Source organism: Lissotriton vulgaris, chromosome 12, assembly GCF_964263255.1.
Source record: "Lissotriton vulgaris chromosome 12, aLisVul1.2, whole genome shotgun sequence".
Taxonomy (NCBI): Eukaryota; Metazoa; Chordata; class Amphibia; order Caudata; family Salamandridae; genus Lissotriton; species Lissotriton vulgaris.
This window is the reverse complement of record NC_141700.1, coordinates 54355570-54378892: the sequence shown is the minus strand read 5'-3', so window position 1 is coordinate 54378892 and position 23323 is coordinate 54355570. Positions and strand designations below refer to the sequence as shown.

Sequence of the window (23323 nt, the reverse complement as noted above, 5' to 3'; positions counted from 1 at the left end):
ATGTTTGTTATGGGTATTTGCCATTATGCTCAGTCCTTCAGTTTTTATCGTGGGTCTTGCCATTGCTGCTGCTCTAGCTCCATCTCCATAAAATATGTAGCTTACACAGGATGCTTTCTTTCCTTTGAGTCTTCGAGGTTTAGGTCCAACTAGCATCTAGAATAACACAATTACATTCTTCCCTGAAATTGCGGGGTCCCCAATAATGTTTTCTTTTAACTACAAGGAACATACTTCCCATTCACAGACTAGTCCTGACCTTGACTCCCACCTGTAGGCTTGGATACATTAAGCTTTCCAACATGTTTTGGGACACTTGTTCTTTTTTTTAGCTCACTTTGAGTCAGAACAGTTGTAGAGTTCTTAGGGGAATAGCAATCACGTCATAATAACATTGCAAAGGCAAATAAAGATGGAAGAGGTTTACCTTAGCTACAACTGTAGATGAGAATCTTTTAAAGCCCAGAGCAAGTTATTTGTGGATATTAAACTTGAAATGTAGATGTTTTAATGGGATTTAGAATGAAAGTAGAACGTTAAAAGATGTTTTTACAACATCACTACATAAATTAAAGAAAAAAATACAATTGATACGTTGGGGCAACACAGGTATAGTCTACAAAACATTTAGAAGTTAGTGGACTTTTCGGCTTTTAAAACTCTGATGTAACAACCACAGTTTTAACTACTCATATTTAATATACGACACATTGTAAACAATTGAGGTACTTAGTGTCTGCAACATTCTTTCTGAGTACATGTAATCTTCAAGTATATTCCTTATGTGATCATTACCTTGTATCTGGACCCGAACAGTGTTTTTTTGGTAGCTGTTGTGATTCAACTGTGTGGTACGTTAGTCAGGATACAGATGGTATCCATTGTGAGTTACAAAGTCGTTGGTTATAATAAATGCACTACAAATGCCACCACGTTTTCAATTCCTTACAGAGGTTAGCATTGAAATGAAGATTCAGCTAAGGAAAACAATACAATCAGAAACTATAAAACAATTAAGCACCTCAAAAGAGGGGAAGTCGTAGGATTTATTTTATTTATTTATAAAGTTTTACATAGCGCGAACTTGATCCCGAAGGATATCCGAGCGCTTTACCGTTTGGAGGGAATGATGAGGTGAAAGCTTAAAGCAAGTTACCTATTTATCAGCTAGAACTTTTCCAAAAGGAAACTATATTTTACTTAAAAGGATACTATTACTACTCACAGATTCCGCTGATGAACCACCCCTGAAGCAACTTTGCACAAGGAGGCAGGGCTAGGTATTATTTAGAGTTTTCATCCCTTAAGCTCTAATTGACCTCCCTGCCAAACCGAGATTGCAATCATGTTAATGCATTAACTGCCAGGAAAAGCTTGAGAGGTAAGAAGTGGCTTCACACATTACACACACTAGGACTCCAAGTGCTGACATTTCAGCATTTTCCCCTGCAGAGTGAGCACAGATTCCCTTTCACAGGATTATTATTAGAGAGCACATAACATTCTTAAAGAGAGACTCTTCTGGATAGTGTTTGCTTTTGTATTGCCTAACTAACCCTGTTACGCCCATCAACGTGGAATAAAGGTTCAAGGAGCAAGCGCACCCAATTCGGTAAAAACAATGGGTGACCCATTTGTGAGCTGTAGCTTTTCATTTGTGTTTGCTAGGAGTAAGAGTATTGCGGAGTGCTGTGGGCCCCCGATACTTAAATGCCGGTTAAACAGCATTTCTTTGGGTCCTAAACTAAATAAAGGGGTCTTAGCTGATCCATTTACCTGATAATGTAATAGGCACAGGTCACCAATTGTTACCTCAAAACATGTGTCTCTCCCGATGAAGACCCAACCACAATTTATAACAAAATGGGTCGAAACTTTGACCGCTACGCAATCACATGCTCGATTGAATGAGGTTACAAATGGGCATAACACATAACCATTTGCTGTTGAACATTTGGTTTGCAATATTAGCAAGCTCTTCTGTGTTTGCATTATAGCATATCACCGTCACGAGGACTGCACCATCATAGCTCACCTTCTGGAACACCCTTATGTAATACATTGGCATGTTCTGTTTATGAATATAGATTTAGTTTCTACTTGAAAATTGGTGGTCCCTTTTCTTTTTCCCATCATTTGGGCGCTAAGAGGACCATATTGAGCCTTTGTTCCATTAATAACTCACTGTACAGAATTATTTCCCGACAGTATTCTCATGATATATTCTTGATCACAGCAGTGAACGATTAAGTCTGTTGCTGGAGCTGAACCAGATGCCAAGGCTCCCTTGGAGGCAAAACCTTTACAGACACAATAATATGCAAAAGGTTTTAAGACAGATCTGCAGTTCTAAACACTGGCCTCACCTTGAGGCCTACAGGTCTCAGGTGAGTGGTCCTCTAAGGCCTAGGCTGGGGGTTCCCCTAAGGCCTAGTCTTAGGCTCGCCGAACAGTTATTAAATACAGGGCAGTATCCAGAATTGATATTGTCGTTTACGGGGGGCGTGGCTTGGACGGCAGTGGGAATGGCCGCCTAAACCGGAGCTCCGCACTTCAGGAGAGCGACTTCAATCCCTCTATCACCGACACCGCGTCGCACTGCAACGGATGTCACAGACAATAATGTCTCAAACCATGGGACACCCACCGGAGCCTTGAACGGGAGTGACAGACCCTTACTGGCGGACGAAAAGGGATTTCTTCATCCCGCCACGCGCCGACAGCGGACTGCGGACTAAAATGGCGCCGCGATGTCAAGGCGGCGTTGCCTGACGGAAGGTAGTGTCTTCGCGCCCTACCATCTCACACCAAGACACCAGCACCCGAGGGGACATGAGCCGCTCCAAAGCCCCGCAGATCTCCTCTTGTAAGGTGAGAACTGTCACCTATCCGCCCGCATCTCTTAGCTGATCAGCGCGTCCTGCCTGACCTTAAGATGGCGGCTCTTCAGTAACGCGAGCGCCTTAAACGAGCGTCTAGGGGGCAAACAACCGAAGAAAACGAAGGAGAAGTGCTCAGCCTCCCTGACAATATATGAGCACTCTATGTTTCCACATGAGGTGAATATCCAGCGCATAGCCAAATTTCGGCTAGCACACTGCCACACTGTTTTTCCAAACATCAGAGGAATCACACACAGCTAAATACAGAAAGAACAGGAAGAGCACCTCAATGACCCTGTTTTCCCTACCCAACATTAGCCCTCAGACCAACAAGTTTCTCTTACCACTAAGAACATGAAATGAATGCTGGGGAGTTGCTAACACCATTGCTACCACGTGGAGGAAGCCCTCTGTAAGTGAGCCCCACTAGCTCTTCCTCATGAGATCTCGAACCATCTCAACCCGGCGCTTGCGAAGACGATAATCTGCCCACGTTTCCTGTGCTTCTGGTGTCTACCACATACCACCCTTGGAGCCGTGTGGCCTCAGGCTCCTGCCCACCAACTCTTGCCCACGCTCTGGACACTGACCACTACCTTATCACACCGCCATCTTGACCCTTGTGACCCTCGTGAACCAAGCTCCTCCTACACAAGATCAGCAAGATTAATAGTGCCATACGTCCCTAGAACAATGGCAAACCGAGAAGACAGGAACAACCCAAAAAAGGTAAAACCAGAACCTCTAATTTCCGACTCACCCATCAAAAACAGAGCAGACATGGCGGCCACAATGGAGATGATCTTGAAGAAACTGTCAGACCTTACGGATATCTCCAAATCAACCAAAGCCAATACGGACTCAATGCAACTTGAAATGACCGCAATTAGGGCCAACATGAGCGCTCTAACCTCGGGCCTGGGAGCCGCAGAACAACGGATTAGCGATGTTGAGGATCTATCGCGACAATCAACATCCAGGATCCAACGCCTGGAAGACATCACCGACGCCCTCAGACGCCATAATGCGGAGTTAGAGGACCGCAACAGACGGGGGAACGTTAGAATTTTCGGCATACCAGAAAACGCGGAAAATGATGCTGATTCTTGCGTGGCCTTCCTAGAATCATGGATCCCCATGATTACCAAGACTGAGTTCCCACATGGCCTCGAACTCGACAGGGCGCATAGGATCCCTACCTTCACGAGCAGGAATGCTAAAGGCCCCAGGCCAATGATATGCAAGCCGCTCAGATATCAGCACGCTGATCTGATTCTCCAATATGCGAGGAAAAATCACTCCATTACATGGGAAGGACACAGGATCATCTTCACGCAGGACTTCTCCAAAGACACAGTGGATGTACGTAAGGGCTTCCTGGACCTCCGCCCTAAACTTAGATCCAAGAACATCCCCTTCTCTTTCGCAGGACCAACCAAGTTCAGAATTATGATAAATGGCCACCCGAGATTCTTCACCGACCCGAAAGTCCTGGCGCATCTTCTCGAAGAATGTCCAACGCAAGAAATGGATCAATCGACCGGATTCTCCAACAAAAGGAAGACCACGTGCTCGACTCAACAAGATGGAGCCAGTTAGTTCCATGTCACTCTTCTTTCATCCAGTGGACCGGCATCGGTTGCCTCGACGGAATCCTCCTCCGTAGAACTTTACTCAACTCGTGACACGGACTCCTAAAATCTGCATGCCAGGCTCATCGAAGCTACAGTACCGTGAGTTTGTAAGCGTGGCAACCTATGGCCAGCATAATGGCTTCATATAGCATGTGACTAGTTACGATTTGTGAATGCTTATGACTCACGCAAGTTATTGCATTTAGACCAATGGGTACTCTTGTACATTTTGCTCATCTCAAGTAGCGCCTCCACTCTGGATCTTGACATTCCACATACTCAACACGTGATGGGAGTAGCGCAGCCCAACGAGTATACCATGGTCGCATCTATTAGATACTCTCATAATCTCTAAACTGCCCTTTACCTATTTAGTCCATATTAGGTCAAACTGTTTATGGCCTGTTACTCGTATTCGTATTTTGCTAACAATCTCCACTAGGTCACTTTCCTGTTGGTTATACTGTTGGTTATACTAACCGTCTACATTCATCTGGGATTGATAATATGCACTCATTATTGTTATTGTTACTCCTGTTTTTGCGTAGCATGGTACTGTCGTCGTACTCCCTACGTACGTATTTGGGGGGGAGGGAGGGAGGGGGGAGAGGGAGGGATCATTTAGAGAGAGGGGAAAAGAGAGAGGATGTAGGAGCAATCACTTGGCAGAGTCTCAGTAGGTTCCATCTCATTTTGTATCACATCCTGTTTTTTTATGCTAATGCTTATGTTTCACAGAGTTGCCACACACAACTCGCCACACCAAATCCACTTTATCCCTTATTGTTTCCACAACACAGGCTGCAGGTACGCATCACAACACTTGTATTTATGCATATTGTCAAAAAAGGTTGTACTGAAATTTATCCGATTTTGTCAGATTACGGCACCCGAACTCGTCACAACACCCCGCCAGCTTCCCAACGAGCGATGAAACATTTCACCGATGGCTAACTCCAACTCAATTAAAGACGATCTTAAAGTGATTTCACTAAATGTCAAAGGACTTAACCACCCGGTGAAAAGGCGGAAAGTGTTCGACTATCTAGCAAAAACTAAAGGAGATATCGTTCTTCTACAGGAAACAAAACTTTCTGAGGAGGACTTGCGATTCCTTAACATACACTGGTCATCCCACGTCCTGTCCTCTCCTGCGCTAAAAAAGAAAGGTGGTGTAATCACACTGTTGTCTAAGAATGCCAACCTGACACTGCTATCACACACTCACGATACAGATGGTAGGTTACTAGTGACTCATCTACGCAGAGAAGACGATCCCATACATGTAGTGAATATATATGGCCCTAATTCCGACGATCCCACATTCTGGGATTCAGTCTCTCGGTCCATTGAACATATCTCCCAAGATGAACTACTAATAGTGGGGGGCGACTTTAACCTACCCCTAGACCCCTTACTAGACCGACAATCCAAGTGCGCATTCCACCCCTCACGGTCACATGGGGCCCTTCTCCGTCTCTGTGAGCGCTACTGTCTCAAAGATTCTTGGCGACTACAGAACCCCGATGGGAGAGACTACACCTTCTACTCTGCCCCACATAACTCCTATTCACGTATTGACTTCATCCTATTATCCACCTCATTCGCACACCTGATTGAAGAAACTGGTATTGCCCCCAAACTGGTATCTGATCATGCATGTATTCACACCAAACTTGCAGGCTCCCGCTCGATTCGCCCGCCTAGAAGGTGGCGTTTTAACGACGAAATCCTTACCAACGTAGAGGACAAACTCAAGATAGCGGATGCCATCGAGGAATACTTACTCCTAAACGATACCGCTGACACAAATCCTAACACTCTATGGGACGCCCTTAAGGCCACAATCCGTGGGGTCATCATAAATATTAGAGCTAAAACCAACAAAAAATTAAACAAAGACCTAGAACAATTGGAACGAGATATCACAATCCTAGAAGACCGGCACAAGGCCAACCCTCAAGACCTCAATCCCCTCGACCTTCTCACTAAAAAGAAGTATGAGTACAATGCCATAACTAGTAAAAGAGCGGGCGGTTGGATTAACCGCTTCAAAGCCCTAAAGCTTTGCGAAGGAAATAAAGCAGGTAAACTGCTGGCTTCGTATCTCAAACATAAGCAAAAACTGTCTACCATTTCATCAATAAAAGACGCCACAAACACTACCCACACAAATCAAACTAAAATCCTTGATACATTCAAATCCTTCTACGAAGAGCTCTACAAGAATGACAAATCACTGGACATAGCAGCTTGCACCGAATACCTTGAATCTCTAGACCTTCCTAAACTCTCAGAATCTGACAAAACACGATTAGGTTCCACCATCAGTAAAACAGAGATCGCAGAGGCCATCAAATCTCTAAAAAATAACAAAGCCCCCGGCCCAGATGGCTTCACTGCTTCTTTTTATAAAGCCTTTGAAAACCAACTTACCCCCACGCTCCACACTGTTCTCAACTCTACGGCGTCCAGTGGATGTATCTCACCCTCTATGAGCGAAGCCAACATAGTCGTGATCCCTAAAGAGGGAAAAGACCCGCTCCACACCAAAAACTACCGCCCCATCTCTTTGATAAATCTTGATTGCAAGATATATGCCAAAATCCTAGCGAACCGATTAAACGCTGTTCTTCCCAAATTAATAAGCCCGTCGCAAGTTGGCTTTCTGAAACATAGGATGTCAAATGACAACACCAGACTTCTGTGCCACATTTTAGAGAAAGCTAACAACTCCCAATCCCTGATGGTTGCGATCACCCTGGACGCTGAAAAGGCCTTCGATAAGGTTTCGTGGTCTTTTCTTCAATACTGTATGCGCTCATTCAATCTCGGACAATCGTTCATCACAATGGTGATGGCCCTGTACGCCTCCCCCTCGGCTCGTATAGCAATTAATGGCACCCTCTCTGACCCATTTCGCCTCTACCAAGGTACCAGACAGGGCTGTCCGCTCTCTCCTGCACTCTTCCTTTTGGCCCTTGAACCCCTTCTAACTGACATCAAAAAGAATGAAGATATTCAGGGAGTCTCCTTTGGAGATACTCAGATAAAATTGGCAGCGTATGCTGATGATATATTAATTGCAACAGAAAACCCGGCCAAATCGATCGAGGGTCTCATGACCTCAATCAGCAAGTACTCGTACCTGTCGGGATACAAGTTAAACAAAGATAAGTCCGAAGTTAAACCACTAAACATCTTCACCACCAAAGAAGTTCTTGGTACCTCAGGTCTAGCTTGGCAGACAGGAGCTATAAAATATCTAGGAATAGAGTTTACCGACAAACTAATGAGCACCTTCACACACAACGAAACGTTGACATTGACAAAAGTTAAAAGAATCCTTGACGGCTGGTCCCCTCGATTTATCACTTGGTGGGGAAGGATTGAAGCTATAAAAATGATGATATCACCGCTAATCAACTACCTGAGCACTATGCTGCCCCTCACATTCTCAAAGGATTTCCTTTCCAAGCTTGATAAATTAATTTCCTCCTTCCTTTGGCAAGGGAAAAAAGCCAGAATTAGCATAAAAAAACTAAGGCTGGATAAAGCCCTAGGAGGCGTCAATCTAGCCGACTTTAGGCTCTATCAAACCGCGTTCTTAGCTAGACAAGGGGCTTTTTGGCTCATTCCCCACCCAGACTACACCCCAGTCTGGCTGATGGTGGAAAAATCCATTCTGCGTGGCCTTCCCCCTTCCACCCTCCTCACTACCAAACCACAACCCACTGTATCCTCAGGTACCATCTTCAGAAACACGAAGGCTGCCCTTCTCCACTTAAGCAAATTTTTACCGCACCAATTTTGTAAATCAAGATGGGAATCACTGTGGAACAACACCAGACTGTTATACAAAGGGAAACCGATGAATAATCCTACTTGGATAGAGAAGGGTATACACTTCCCTCATCAGCTGTTTGATGGTCCGTTGCCACTCACTTTCAACGACCTACAAAACAAGTTTCAACTCCAGAACATAGACTTCTATTACTTCTTACACATCAAAGTGGCCCTCTCCAAAATAGACTTATCCAACGTCACCCCCTCCCTCCCTGACTACCTACACACGATTAATAGACTGGGTCACCAGGTGTCCAGAATATACAAACTGATCCGCCCACAGTCCACAAAGCTGACAACATCCACACAGTCCTTCTGGGACTCGTACTCTTCCACACCAACCTCGGAAGCAGAGTGGGCCAGAATATGGGAATCTGCCTCTCGACACAAAATCAGCCCTACATTATCCCAATCTAAATTCTGGCTTCTCCACAAAGCTTTTTGGACTCCTAGGAGACTCTTCCTGCACAACATCAAGGAAGATGACTCCTGCTGGAACTGCATGGCAGAGGGTGGGGACCTTGAACATCTAATATTCAAATGCCCCTGTGTGTCCGAATACTGGGATAGAATTTTCGAATTTATCACCAAAGTGCTGCATGTCTCGCTCCCGAGGGAATTTGCAACCTTAGTCATGGGTTTCACCAAAGCTGCTAACCTCAATGAAAATGATAAAGCCCTACTTGACTTACTTTTGACAGCAGCGGTCAAACTCATACTGAACAACTGGAAGGACACTGGCAAAGCTTCTTTCCCCCACTGGCTCAACTGGGTCTCGAACCTCAGAGGAGCCGACAATATTGCGCTGGCAGCTACACCTTGGCGCCCCCCCTATAGGAACCTATGGTCCTCGCTGGACGCTCACTTCGACCTATTTAAACCACCATGATTATGCACATATACACCCTACCCATAGTTCGGGCTGCCTACCTGCCCAAGCGACTAACCTCATTGACTTATATGACTACCTTGATCCACCTATGACTGTAACCTTTGTAAATGTACTGATGCAATGCCTGTGCTTTACATTACTATTTGTGTTTAAATTGATTATTGTTTTTCGTTCCTTATGTTAATTTAATTTACCCCTCCTTTGTTCCCGTTACACTTGCATACTTGCTCTTGTTGATACCGGAACCATGCATGATTTCTGCTCACGCCTGTAATGCTTACTCATCTCTCTCAATAAAAATTTTTGTGAAATAGATATTGTCGTTTACTACATGTGTCCAAGGGTCACTAACATCTCTGCACTCCAACTATATAACCAAACCAAGTAACACTTTTGAAAGGAGAACCTGCCAAAAGGCTGCTATTTTGGTTCAGATAACAGTGGCCCAGTCTGACACTTTCCATTCACCTGTCCAGCCATGCTCTCTTACAGGACCCACAGACAAACACATCCAACACATGGATAGACAGAAGACCCCAACAGTAGGAACATTGATAGTCCTTACACATGAAACCAGGATGGCAGTAACTGCACAAAAGATGGAGTAAAAAAAGGTTTGCACCTCAGAATTTAAAATCTGTACCAACACCACCAATCCTCTCACATAATTGGCATAAGGGAGTAGTAGCCATCCTAATTAAGGTTGGGGAAGATGCTCAGGTTAGAATCTGACAAAAAGCATAGTAAAAATGTAACACTGCAGTGGACATGCAGATAGTAATGCTCTCTGCAGCGAAAACAAACCACAACACAGAAGAAACAGGAGCTTGGTTCAGATTTTGAAAGCCACGATGAGAACTTCATCAAAACAGTCCCACCAAAGGACATAAAAGAGGAAAAACCTGGTCCTTTGGAAGGGCTGTATACTTTCTGAGACACCAAGAAGAGGATGTGATTCTCACTGTGTGCAGGAGCAAATAAGAAATTGCCTTTTTTTGGTGATGGGATGTTTCTCTCAAAGAATAACAGCTTCTCAGGCAAACTAGATTTGGGAACCAGAGTCCTTTGCACACTGCTAGGAAAATGTCTGCCCTCCCGCCGGATGACTTGGGGATTCTTGATTGGGGAACAATCTGAAAGTGAATGCCTCAAGGCTGCATGTGGGTCCAGAGACCAACACTTATCAGAGAGAGCTTGAGTAGTGCTACTACCTATGAAGGTAGTAGCATTTACTGAAAACATATGTAAAAATATGTGGAGGTAAAAAAAGTGAGCTTCATTGGAAGTACCTAATGAAGAGTCTACTCATCTGAGGTTACTCTTTTGTGTCTCCACAGCTGCAGTCTGGTAAAGAAGTCTCTCTGGGTCAGACAGTGATCACCAAGAACCGCAATGGCCTTTACTACAAGTGTGAGGTGATTGGTATGGCCACACAATCCTTCTACGAGGTGAACTTTGATGACGGCTCCTACAGTGGCAACGTATACCCAGAAAACATAACGGTACGAAGTAGTTTAATGGCTACTAAAAGCTCCTATCCTAAACTATTCCAGCAGAAGAGACTTAAGTTTGGTGTAACTTGTGTTACTTAACCTTCCCTGCTCTGCACATACTATTGCAAATGATTGATGGTGGAAGGGAATTACGACCAGGGCTCATATAATACAAGTCTTGACCCAAGTCGACTGATCACCGTTCTGTAGTTTTAGCTAGTGTTCTCATACATTAAGTTGCTGGTGTAAAAAACATTTCAAAGGCAGTAACATATACAACCACTCATCTTAAGATGATGCCTACTTCTATGTCGCAATAGCACCCAGACAGCTCTGAATGCAAGTGTTAATGACTGTTACGGGGGAGGTGGGTTGAGAAACTTGCCAGCCCATCAATTTTGTTTCTCAATAAATGTTCGTTTATCAGTCATTCAAAATCACACCTACACTCCCCTTTGCATTTACAGTTATTAAGCTGAACATCCAAATGCCCTTTGCAGCAGTCATGGCCATTAATCTCAGCAATTTTCTATGATTCTTAAAACCTCAAGGCCTTTTGTTACGTCTCGCCTATCGGATAACCAGAGCTGTCTGTTGTGAAAGACCTGCTTCCAAAAACTTGCAGTGGGCCCATTGCTTCCTATTGGTTGACTTTCTCATTCACTCTTGCTTTGTATTGTTGCCTTGCCCTCCTCTTCTTCTGTTAGTCCCTCCGCTGAACTATACCCTCGTTACCATCTTATTGTTTAGTTGAGTTCTAACCCTGCTAATTTTTAGTAAACTAAATGTGTGCTTTTTGATTACACACTCCATGAGAGGGCTTGCGTTTTACAGTTCTCTCCCTCTTTCGCTTCTCCACACTCTTGTGTGCTTCTTCTTTGGCCGCCAGTGTTTCTCTCACCCTCCTATGCTGTTGTTCCCCACTGCCCAGCTTTATTTTTTACTCCCTACACCACCCACTCCTCTGTTGCCCCCCCCCCCGCCACCTTGTCATTTTTTTCTTCCCATCTCATATTTTTTGGGAGGGTCAGGTAGCAAATTGTCCCTTGTGTTCTCAAATTTCATTGTTTTGTATTCACTGATCAATCGTTAGTAATTAAAAAAAGGGCACCCTCATCATTTTGTGAGACTCACGCATGCATGGTGATGCATGTATGTACCTATGAAATGATGTGGCTGCATCATCACGCCTTCCGATGCAGTAGAGCATTGGAGAAGATGCTTTTTCCTGTTCCTGTTCAGCATTACTAAAAGGCACTGGTGAAACCCAGGGGTCTACTGCCTTTGCCAACTCTCATTTTTATAACGAGAAGCAAAAAATAAGGCAAATATATTTCAGACGTCTACAACTATTGGGAACAACTCCAAGCGCATTCGGAGTCCCAAAACCTTGGATTGGTAATGGAACTGAAAGGTAATAGAAATCATTTATAAGCAGGGATGTTATTACGTCCAGTTGGGTATAGCATGAAACAACATAATTGGACGTAAAGTGCATACACTCCCCAGCCCCTAGTTCCCTCTCTCCTTTTTACCACATCCAGGGCCCTTCTGATCAGCATGGTTTTTCAGAAAGAAAGGCTCTACAAGAAAAATTATCCACTACAGTGACTGTGACACACGGACACGCATCCCAGCAAACGGACCCAAGGTTTCCAAGATTATAAAACAGCAAAGGTAGCAGTGGGATATATAATGTAACCCAATGAGAATGTTCGGTTTCATAGCTCAGAGACTGCACTTCCTTAAGTATACTGGTGCAATCCAGGTCAACTTGGTACAGAAGTATGTGAGCAGTTGCTAGTATGAATTCAGTTAGATCAGTCTTGATTATGTGCAAGATACTGATATCTAGCTGAAGTTATTAGTGTAATATTTAGCAGTGAGGGAGTTGTGCTTATATCTTTCTGACCATGTCTTGTATACTGATTGCCTTGATGTTTCTGTGAACTTAGAGTAGAGACTGTGCGCATCGTGGACCCCCATTGGAGGGGGAGCTGATCGAGCTCCGATGGACGGATGGAAATCTTTATACAGCCAAATTCATCGCTGCCCGCATCTCCCACATCTACCAGGTAAAGAAAAACAGAATCAGCTCTTCCTTGTGCACTCTAGAGACGGCTACTCCCCACAGCTGCCACTCTGAAAATAATCAGGATCTTATTAATGTAGTAATGAAATTTGGACTATAATCTTGCATTTCAACCCCCAACTGATAAACAAAACCAGGTTGACAGTCTTGTGACAATAGTAGGAAATTTACTGTTATGAAAAAACAGTTTAACACATATTTCTAAGGCTTGGGGACTGAACGAAGATGCTTCTGGCTTAAAGAATCAGCCTCAGTATCTCAAGTACACCAACCGCAACCACACTATTTAACAATAGTTGTGTGCTTCTGGCCGGTACACAATTGACTTTGTGAGTATTTTCCTTCACAAATGCTCCACCTCCTTAAGAGAACCTGTACAATCAATGTTTGATAGTTATCTAACAAACATTCTTTTGTGTCCTATCACAAGGCCGAGGTACGTACAATGCTTCCTTCTCATGGCTGAGCCAGTATCTTCTTCATGCAGGTAGAGTTCGAGGATGGCTCCCAAGTCATGGTGAAGCGCAATGAAATCTTCACTCTGAAGGAGCAGCTTCCGAAGAGGGTGAAGTCACGTCTGGTAAGTATGACGGTGGTAAGATGCTGCTTTCTGTCAGTCTTTCCTAAAACCTTGCTCAATGTCACAGCAATTGAGAGTCAAATGAGATCCACATATGCATTAATTTGATTACGGAACTTGCATCAATTATTCCCATTAGTAAGGGACGAGGTGGCACCACTTGCAACAGTTCATGCAGCATTGACTCCTCAGTTTAGAATAAACGCCTTTGTAATAATCACACCAAAGATAACTGATGGAAAACACGTTTTACGTAAATAACTTTTTATTCTGAAGCAGGGACTTCTCCCATAATTTTTTTTTAAATCTCTCTTTGTGGTCAACCCTCAGAAGTCCACAGTATCTGCTTGCACTTCATCGCCAAATGAAGAATATGTGCAGTTGGAACAGTAAAAGTATAGTAATATGTATAGATATTTTACAATATAGTGAAGGTCTATTCTCTTCCAGGGGATCCTCATCAATATGTTTAAACAGATTAGAATCCACTGAGAACGTGATTGTGATCCCTAAAGGGGAGCACACAGTGTTGTTTAAATGCCCCTCACACACCAACAGGCCCCTTGGTGTCATGCTTCATCATCGGGGCCTTCGCACCCCTCTACGGGATGCGGCGTGCTACGACTCACGAATACGTAGGAGCACTTGATAGTGAACTATGTGTGGGTGTGTGATTAGGGATGAAGTGTGAGTGGTGAGGTGAGGTGAAAAAAGTGAAGATTTAATTAAAAAATACCTGGCTCATAGGAAAAAATTATTTATTATGTCCTTGGCTGGTATTATTAAAAAGTGCTAAGTGAGGTTGACAATATACGTATTAGGGTATCTCAACCTTTTAAAGCGTCGACATGTTTCGGAGTACAAGGACGACTCCTTCAAGACGAGGATATGCACGTTATCCTCACCTTACTCACATGGAATTTAGAATGTCAAAGTGTATTCTACCCAAAAAACAAAAACTAGGTGAACTGTACCTATCAATGTTAATTATGGGTAAGCTCCGTTGCGCCCAATTGGCGTTAGAGAAACCTGTGAAAAAAAGACACAGTAAACATCACAGTCGGAGGTCCAGGGACAAGAAAAGACATTGTTTTCTAGTCATTAGAGGGTAAAAATAACCCGAAATGAGGTTCAGGAACCCTGTGAAATAAAACATTAAAAAGGACACATAGTGGACACAAGATATACATCTATAGTATAGAACACACCAGGATAACCATCTAACAACTCCTCTCCTCCACAGTCTCTCTTCTTTGGGGAGGAATATCCTGGCGTGTTGTATACTATAGATGTATGTCTTGTGTCCACTATGTGTCCTTTTTAATGTATAAAACATTAAAAAGGACACATAGTGGACACAAGAGATACATCTATAGTACAGAACACGCCAGGATAACCATCTAACAACTCCTCTCCTCCACAGTCTCTCTTCTTTGGGGAGGAATATCCTGGCGTGTTGTATACTATAGATGTATGTCTTGTGTCCACTATGTGTCCTTTTTAATGTTTTATTTCACAGGGTTCCTGAACCTCATTTCGGGTTCTTTTTACCCTCTAATGACTAGAAAACAATGTCTTTTCTTGTCCCTGGACATCCGACTGTGATGTTTACTGTGTCTTTTTTTCACAGGTTTCTCTAATGCCAATTGGGCGCAACGGAGCTTACCCACAATTAACATTGATAGGTACATTTCACTTTGTTTTTGTTTTTTGGGTAGAATACACTTTGACATTCTACATTCCATGTGAGTAAGGTGAGGATAACGTGCATATCCTCGTCCTGAAGAAGGAGTCGTTGTACTCCGAAACATGTCGACGCTTTAAAAGGTTGATATACCCTAATACGTATATTGTCAACCTCACTTTGCACTTTTTAATAATACCAGCCAAGGACATAATAAATATTTTTTTTCCTATGAGCCAGGTATTTTTTAATTAAATCTTCACTTTTTTCACCTCACCTCACCACTCACACTTCATCCCTAATCACACACCCACACATAGTTCACTATCAAGTGCTCCTACGTATTCGTGAGTCGTAGCACGCCGCATCCCGTAGAGGGGTGCGAAGGCCCCGATGATGAAGCATGACACCAAGGGGCCTGTTGGTGTGTGAGGGGCATTTAAACAACACTGTGTGCTCCCCATCACTTTAGGGATCACAATCACTTTCTGAGTGGATTCTAATCTGTTTAAACATATTACTAAGGGAGACCGAATCCACTTGTCTCTCTCTCTCTCCCACCTTTTGTTATATGCAAGATCCTCATCAATAGTCATAAGCACTGAATATTCCCGCCTAAGTGCGGGTACCCCGGAAATAATAAAAAATTGTATATGGAAACCATATATGTACAGATCTACATATATATATATATATATATATATATATATATATATATATATATATATATATATACTAGCAGCCCGTCCCGACATTGTCCGGGTATGAATTGGTGCCGGCCAGTAGTATATTGTTTTGTAGGATTTCGTTTTGATAGCATTTCTTATCTGTGACAGGCCTGTGAAACGCTCCGATTCACAGTGCACTGCTGATGAACTTAAGAGTGTAGTGTAGTGTGTGAACTCTAGTTTCCCTACTTTATTTTTTCTTGCAATATTATATAGCGCGAACTCTACAACATGGCATGAGCACAATTTACATTACAGAAGAACACATTCATTTGTGGTAGGCACGGGGAGACAAAACGATTTGCCTGGAATCACAGGATGTTGAGCTGATGCAGAGATTCGAACGTAGCTCCCCAGCTCTAAAGTTCGCAACTCTAAAACTTGTGGCGGGAGGTGTGGTCTAAAAGTGTATGTTGGTGCTGGCCATCAATGAGAGAGACCTGTGCATTTTTCAAATGGGTGGTGAAAAAATATGAGTATGTTGCTGGAGATGTGGGCCGCCGTGCCACCAATGTACTTACCGGGGGAGGGTAAAGACCCATTATTCCGCAACTTTCTTTCCGCATACCATCACTCCGCATACTTTCATTACGAAAGTACCATGACTCCGCAATGCCATTATAACGCATGACATTACATTTTATATGCTTTTACCATGCATACATTTACAACGAAATTCGTTGTAAATGCATGAATGGTAAAAGCATGTTTTTTTTAATGTTTGGATAAGGTAAGTATGGGTATAGGGGTATATGTTTTGGGGTACTGAGGTATATGTTTTCGGTGTTTGGGTATTTTAAGGGTTCAGATATCGTTTTGGGTTATGGGGTATAGGGGTAGTTTTAGGGTTTAGGGATAGGTATGGGTTTTGGGGTAAAGGGGTATTTCTAGGGTTCAGGGCTAGGTTTGGGTTTTGGGGTATAGGGGTAATTTTAGGGTTCAGGGCTAGGTTTGGGTTTTGGGGTACAGGGTTATTTTGAGGGCTCAGGGCTAGGTTTGGGGGTACAGGGGTATTTTTAGGGTTCAGGGGCAGGTTTGGGTTTTGGGGTATATGTTTTGGGTGTTTGGGTATTTTAAGGGTTCAGATATCGTTTTGGGTTATGGGGTATAGGGGTAGTTTTAGGGTTCAGGGCTAGGTTTGGGTTTTGGGGTACAGGGGTATTTTAGGGTTCAGGGGTAGGTTTGGGTTTTGGGGTACAGGGTTATTTTTAGGGTTCAGGGCTAGGTTTGGGTTTTGGGGTACAGAGGTATTTTTAGGGTTCAGGGGTAGGTTTGGGTTTTGGGGTACATGGGCATTTTAAGGGTTCAGGGCTAGGTTTGGGTTTTGGGGTACAGGGGTATTTTAGGGTTATGGGGTAGGTTTGGGTTTTGGGGTACAGTGGTTTTTTTAGGGTTCAGGGCTAGGTTTGGGCATTGGGGTACAGGGGTATTTTTAGGGTTCAGGGGTAGGTTTGGGTTTTGAGGTACAGGGGTATTTATAGGGTTCAGGGCTAGGTTTGGGTTTTGGGGTACAGGGGTATTTTTAGGGTTTTGGGATAGGTTTTGAGGTACAGGGTATATTTATAGGGTTAAGATGGGTTATTGTTTAAGGGTGTTGGGGTATTTTAAGGAGTACGGGTGGGTTATGATTATGGGGTGCAGGGGTATTTAAAGGGAGCAGGGTGGGATTAGCGCACAATATGAGACATGGCATGAAGGGCGGAACGTACCACACGTCCCCAGCGTTTGTCACGCCCCCAGCACACTCCCACAGCACAACGCAGACACGCCCACAAGGGACTACTTTGCTGGCACGGATCTTTTACCTTTTAAATGTATATGGTGGGCGTCTGCATAGCCTATGTCATCCTGCTGCAACTGCCCTTTCCAACGCTGTATTGGGTGTTGTGATTGGTGCTGTGGTTCCGGAGATTACCCGCCTCAGAGGTTTGGGCTCTCTCTTTATTATATTAGTATGGATACAAACATATATCATTTTTTCCCATATCAATGCAGCCCCCAAATGGAGGCTAAACAATGTAGTTGCATACATAAGAATTGCATTTGCCAAAACATAAAAGACACATGAGAGCAAATAGCACTTCAACTCTCTTTTAATAAGTAAAACACTCATAACAGGCAAAACCTGCACATAACCGACATTGTTAGCTTACAGGCTGCATTGCAAAACAAAGGCATGGAAAATGAAAGCATTTTCAACAAAAACTGTCACCGTGGCTTTAAGGCAGCCATGACCCCTAGCTTTCCAACATGCCTCAGGGGTGACAGTTGAGTCAGTTGTTCTTTCCGGGTCCTTCTGTCAGGACCCTGGATTCACAGCGCTCTACTTTTTGGCTTTTCAGTCAAAAATTCTCCGATTTTTCGGGGTTTTCTTTGCTTCACTCGACATCTTTTGGCATTTGTGTGCAGGATAACACATTTTTTGTGACAGAAGCACATTTTTTCTGTCAAAATGCCTTCTTTATTCGACCCTTGCCCTGCCTGTGGCAAGAACTAGGCCAAGACAGACACACATGAGGTGTGTATCCTGTGTCTGCCTGATTACCACTCTCCTTCCTCATGTCCACACTGCAGAAAGCTGTCTAAAAGAACTCTCAAGGACAGGGAGAGAATCAGGATTTATGGCCTCTAAGAAAGAGGTAGGTCTCCTATGAAGTAGAAGAAAAGGGTGCGTTCGACGTCGAGGATCAAGGTCCCGGTATGTTTACCTTCGGCGTCGGGCTCGACGTCGAAGGCTCCGACGGCGAGATCGTCTTTGAGGGACCGAGCGCAGAAGCGGCGCCCTTCATCTTCTAAGACCAAGTCCCTGTCGGCGTTGGAACAGCGTCCGGCGTCGAGAGAAGGTCCTCGGCCGTCGACTTCTCTGCGACGATCAACACCGAGACGGAAGTCATCTACTCCGACGTCGAGACTGAAGTCTCCGTCGAGGTCTCAGCGCAGATCGCCGTCGAGACATAGATCGTCGGACATTTTATCGTCGACGTCGAGGCAGGGCGCTCCCTCGACGCCAGCAAGACACTCGACGTCGAGGCACCAGTCTCTGTCTGGTCCATTGTCGATGTCGAGGCGCAGCCCTCCGTCGAAGGAACGAAGCTCGACGCCGAGGCGCAGCCCTGCATCGAAGGAACGAAGCTCGACGTCAAGGCGCAGCCTTCCGTCGATGGAACGAAGCTCGACATCGATGCGCAACCCTCCGTCAAAGGAACGAAGCTCGATGTTGAGGCGCAGCCCTCCGTCGAAGCGTAGACGTTCAACGTCAAGACACAGCCCTAAGTCGAAGAGACGTAGATCGACGTCAAGGCAGGTGTCGCCGTCGAGGTTCAGTCCTCCGTTGAAAAGAGCACGGTCGACGTCGAGGCAGGAGTCTCCGTCGGCAAGAAGAGCGAAGTCGAGGCACAGTACTCCGTTGGCGCAACAGTCGACGTTAAGGCACAGTACTCCTTCAGGGAACAGCAGAACGGGATCGACGTCGAGACATAGATCTCCGTCCAGACGATCAACACCGGGGCACACGCACTTCAGATCTGCGTCGAAGCAAAGATCCACTTCGCAAATGACATCGAGACAGAGTTCTTTGTTGGTGTCAGCCCCAGCAAGCCTCTCTCAGTCTCCTGCATCGACGTCGAGAGCAGGCTCTCACCGGTCCATCTCCAGTACTCCAGAGGTGGTTATCTCCTCTTCAAGCAGCCACAGTTCGCTGTCGGATTCCCATCATGCTGCGGAAGCTCGTCGGGAAGTGGGGAAGTCTCCTACACGTTCCCCGGTAAGGGCACAGAGGCATACATCTGTGCATCTCTCTCCCAGATGGTTGCAACCCCTACACCAATGGGCGGGTCCTACAGGTATTACAGAGTCTAGAAGAGCTCGGCTCACAGGTCTCCACAAGCTTGCCTGGCGCAAGAGGTAGATCGGACACCTCCAAGAGGAATAGCGCGTACTCGCTCCCCTGCTCCAGCACTTAGGGGAAGGTCAAGATCTCGCTCCCATGTACCAGCACCTAGGGGAAGATCAAGATCCCGTAGCAGAAGAAGGCATAGGTCTCCTACTCCTTCCACCTCCTCAACATTTTCCTCAAAGAGAGACTATTCGCCCACTCCTACCGATAGCCCACCGTCAAGAATATCTCGGTGGATGACGTAAGCACGTTTCAGGACATTCTTGCTAGGGGGGCATCCAAACTTAACATCCCCATGCTTGTTCAGGAGAGTACCTCTTCAGTCATTTTTGAAACGCTGAATCAGAGGGCCTTCTCTCGCCCATTACTGTCTTTGGTGCCGGGACTGCTAAAACCAGTAATGGAGATTTTTCTCACGCCAGCCACCCTCAAAACGGCACAGGCGAGAATTTTTAAGAAATATCGCCCGTCGGTGGATGATCCCGAGTTCTTAAAATCAGATCCAAAACTGGATTCCGTGATTGTGACTGCGGCTAGAAAGACACATTCGGTGGCCTCCTCGTCCACAGTCCCTCTGGACAAGGAGAACAAGACGCAGGACTCGTGGGGTAGTAAAGTATGTGGTACCTCCTCATCTATGCTCAAAGTCTCCAGTTCGTCAGCTCTATTGGGAAGATATGATAGAGCACTATAGGATTCACTGCAACGGTCCTCTGAGAAACACCCCAAGGAGGACCGTAAAGACTTCGAGGAAATCCTGCAAGAGGGCAGCTTGGTGGCGAACCAAGTGATAACTGCGGCGGCTGATGGAGCGACACTCTCAACGCATTCATACGCCCACGGAATTTGTGCCAGGAGATCTTCATGGCTTTGCCTAACAGCTCTGAAGCCGGAGGCGCAATCCAGAATTGTCAGTCTGCCATTTTCCGGGTCATCACTGTTTGGACCACACACCGATGAGAAAATGGCGCGGATGAAGATTGAGCTGGAAACCCTCAAGGCGGTAGGATTAGAGAAAAAGAAAGAGTCCTGTTGTCGTTACCGCAACACTGACCATCGATCGTTCCAACAGAGGGTTCAAACCCCTCTTTGGCAAAAGAACCAAAGCCAACAAGGGCAGCAGAGATCGCAATTTCAAAATCGACGATCTAACAGGGGAAGAGGAGGGAACCGTCAGTCCACCACCTCTACCAAGCCCCCAGCAAACAAATTAATCTCTGCTTCCTCCCGTGCCGTGCACCGCTCCATTATGAGGAAGTGTGGCGAATCATCTACAAGAGTGGTTAGGCATCACGAAAGACCAATGGGTGCTGACCACGATTCAAAATGGGTACTCTCTACGTTTCCAACGTCGTCCTACCTCAGTCCCTCCGGGAGCAACATCAAATTACCAGATCAACATCTACAGAGGGAAGTGGGCATCCTTCCACAAAAATCAGCTATAGAGAAGGTCCCGCAGCCGAAAAGAGGTCGAGGAGTGTATTCCAGTGTATTCTGGTGAAGAAAAAAGGTCAAAATTCGGAGTACTGACCCATTTTGGATCTAACAGCCCTCAACAAGAACATCAAGCGAGAAAAATTGTGCATGCTGGCTCTCTACCAAATATATCCTCACCTTCGCGAAGGAGATGGATGTGTTCGTTGGATCTGCAAGATGCCTACTTTCATATACCGATAAGTCATCATCATCAGCAATATCTGTGATTTGTCGTCGGAACATCCCATTATCAGTTCAAGGTGCTGCCCTTCGGGCAAAAATCAGCTCCCCGAGTCTTCACAAAGTTTATGTCTGTGGTAGCAGCTGCTCTGAGGCGTAGGGGCATCTTCGCCTATCCTTATCTGGACAACTGGCTGATCAAGGGTCCAACCCCTCAGGGAGTGAGCAACCATTTCCAACAGTGTCTACGGCTCTGTCAAAGGCTGGGTCTGCACGTAAACTACCGGAAGTCAATGCAACAACCCACTCAGAAAATTCACTATTTGGGAGCACTAATAGACTCCGAACAAGGAAGAGTGTTTCCTTCGGAGGAGAGACAGTCATCCCTTATCCAAAAGTGCAGAAAAATTCTTAAGAGCAACTGGTCGACAGTGCGGCAGATAGCATCAGCACTCGGATCGATGGCATCCTGCATTTTTCTGGTGCCCAATGCCGGTTTGAAAATGCGTCCTCTACAGCAGGATCTGGAGGACAAGTGGGACCAGAGGTCTTCTCGCTGGGAAGACGAGATCTGCTTATCAAAGGGTTCCAAGGCTTCAATTCCATGGTAGATGAACAGAGACAACCTGGAGGTAGGAATTCCATTCCATCAAGCTCCTCCGTCTCAGACTCTGATCACGGACGCCTCTCTAAAAGGATGGGAAGCCCACATGGGCTCTCTTCAGACACAAGGCCTATGGTCCTCGAAAGAACAATTGTACCAAATCAACATGCTAGAGCTCAGGGTGGTTCATCTGGCTCTCAAGGCCTTCTTTCCTTCGATTCAGGCAAGTTCCATTCTAGTACAAACGGACAATACCACCACGATGTACTACCTGAACAAGCAGGGGGGAACTCAATAGAGGACTCTGTCGTTGGAAGCGCATTCCCTGTGGAATTGGCTGCTGACGAGGAAGCTATCCACCACAGCAGTTCATCTGCCGGGGAGCAGAATTCCCAAGTGGACGCTCTCAGTCGCCACTTCACAGAGCATCAAGATTAGGTCCTCTCCGACGAAGTGCTCGACGACATCTTCCAAGCTTGGGGTCATCCAAGCATAGACCTGTTTGTAGACAACGAAAACAAAAAATGCCAAGACTTCGCCTCAAGATACTAAGGATCAGGATCGAGGGGGAATGCCCTTTTGATCGACTGGTCCGGGGCATGTGTGTATGCCTTTCCACCACTACCTCTCATCCCGAAAGTGGTGACCAAACTGTCACACTCGGACACTACAATGATTCTGATTGCTCCGGAGTGGCCGAGACAGTGGTGGTACCCGGACCTTCTACATATCTCACTGAAGCCACACAGGAGGCTGCCGTGCAGACCAGACCTGCTGTCCAAGATGAACGGGAGGATCCATCATTCCAACCTTCCATCATTGAACTTGGCAGCATGGCTCCTGAGGTCCTCCTGTATGGACATCTAGGTCTATCTCCAGACTGTATGTCTATATTGAAAGAGGCAAAGAGACCTTCCACCAGGCACTGCTATGCTTGTAAATGGAAACGCTTCTACATGTGGTGTGTGCAAAATAAATGTAGTCCCACCAGGGGGCAGGAGGATGTAGTTTTACCATATCTTTAACCTAGCCAGAGCAGGTTTGAAATACTCCTCTAGTAAAGTGCACTTAGCGGCCATTACGGCTTATAGGCGTTCGCCTTCTCAACCCTCCTTTTTTCAGTTACAAGTGGTGAAGGATTTCCTTCAGGGCCTTAAGAAGGTATATCCTCCAGTGCGGCCCCTTTCACCTCCTTGGGAACTGAATTTGGTGCTCTCCAGAGTGATGGGTCCACCTTTTGAACCTATCCACAAGGTGACCTTGCAACACTTTACGTGGAAGGTCGTGTTCTTGGTGGCTATCACCTCAGCGAGTAGAGTGAGTGAGATTCAGGCCTT

At 45.4% G+C, this 23323-nt stretch overlaps 1 protein-coding gene across 1 annotated transcript in view; it reads left to right on the top strand.

Annotated features, from left to right (window-relative positions):
* Nucleotides 1–23323, top strand: part of KDM4B (lysine demethylase 4B) — a 302619-nt gene that overhangs the window by 262767 nt on the left and 16529 nt on the right. Inside the window, exons 21-23 of the mRNA XM_086947052.1 lie at nucleotides 10592–10756; nucleotides 12703–12822; nucleotides 13327–13419. Of these exons, the coding sequence (XP_086803178.1) occupies nucleotides 10592–10756; nucleotides 12703–12822; nucleotides 13327–13419 (378 nt within the window). The remainder of the gene's footprint in view (nucleotides 1–10591; nucleotides 10757–12702; nucleotides 12823–13326; nucleotides 13420–23323) is intronic.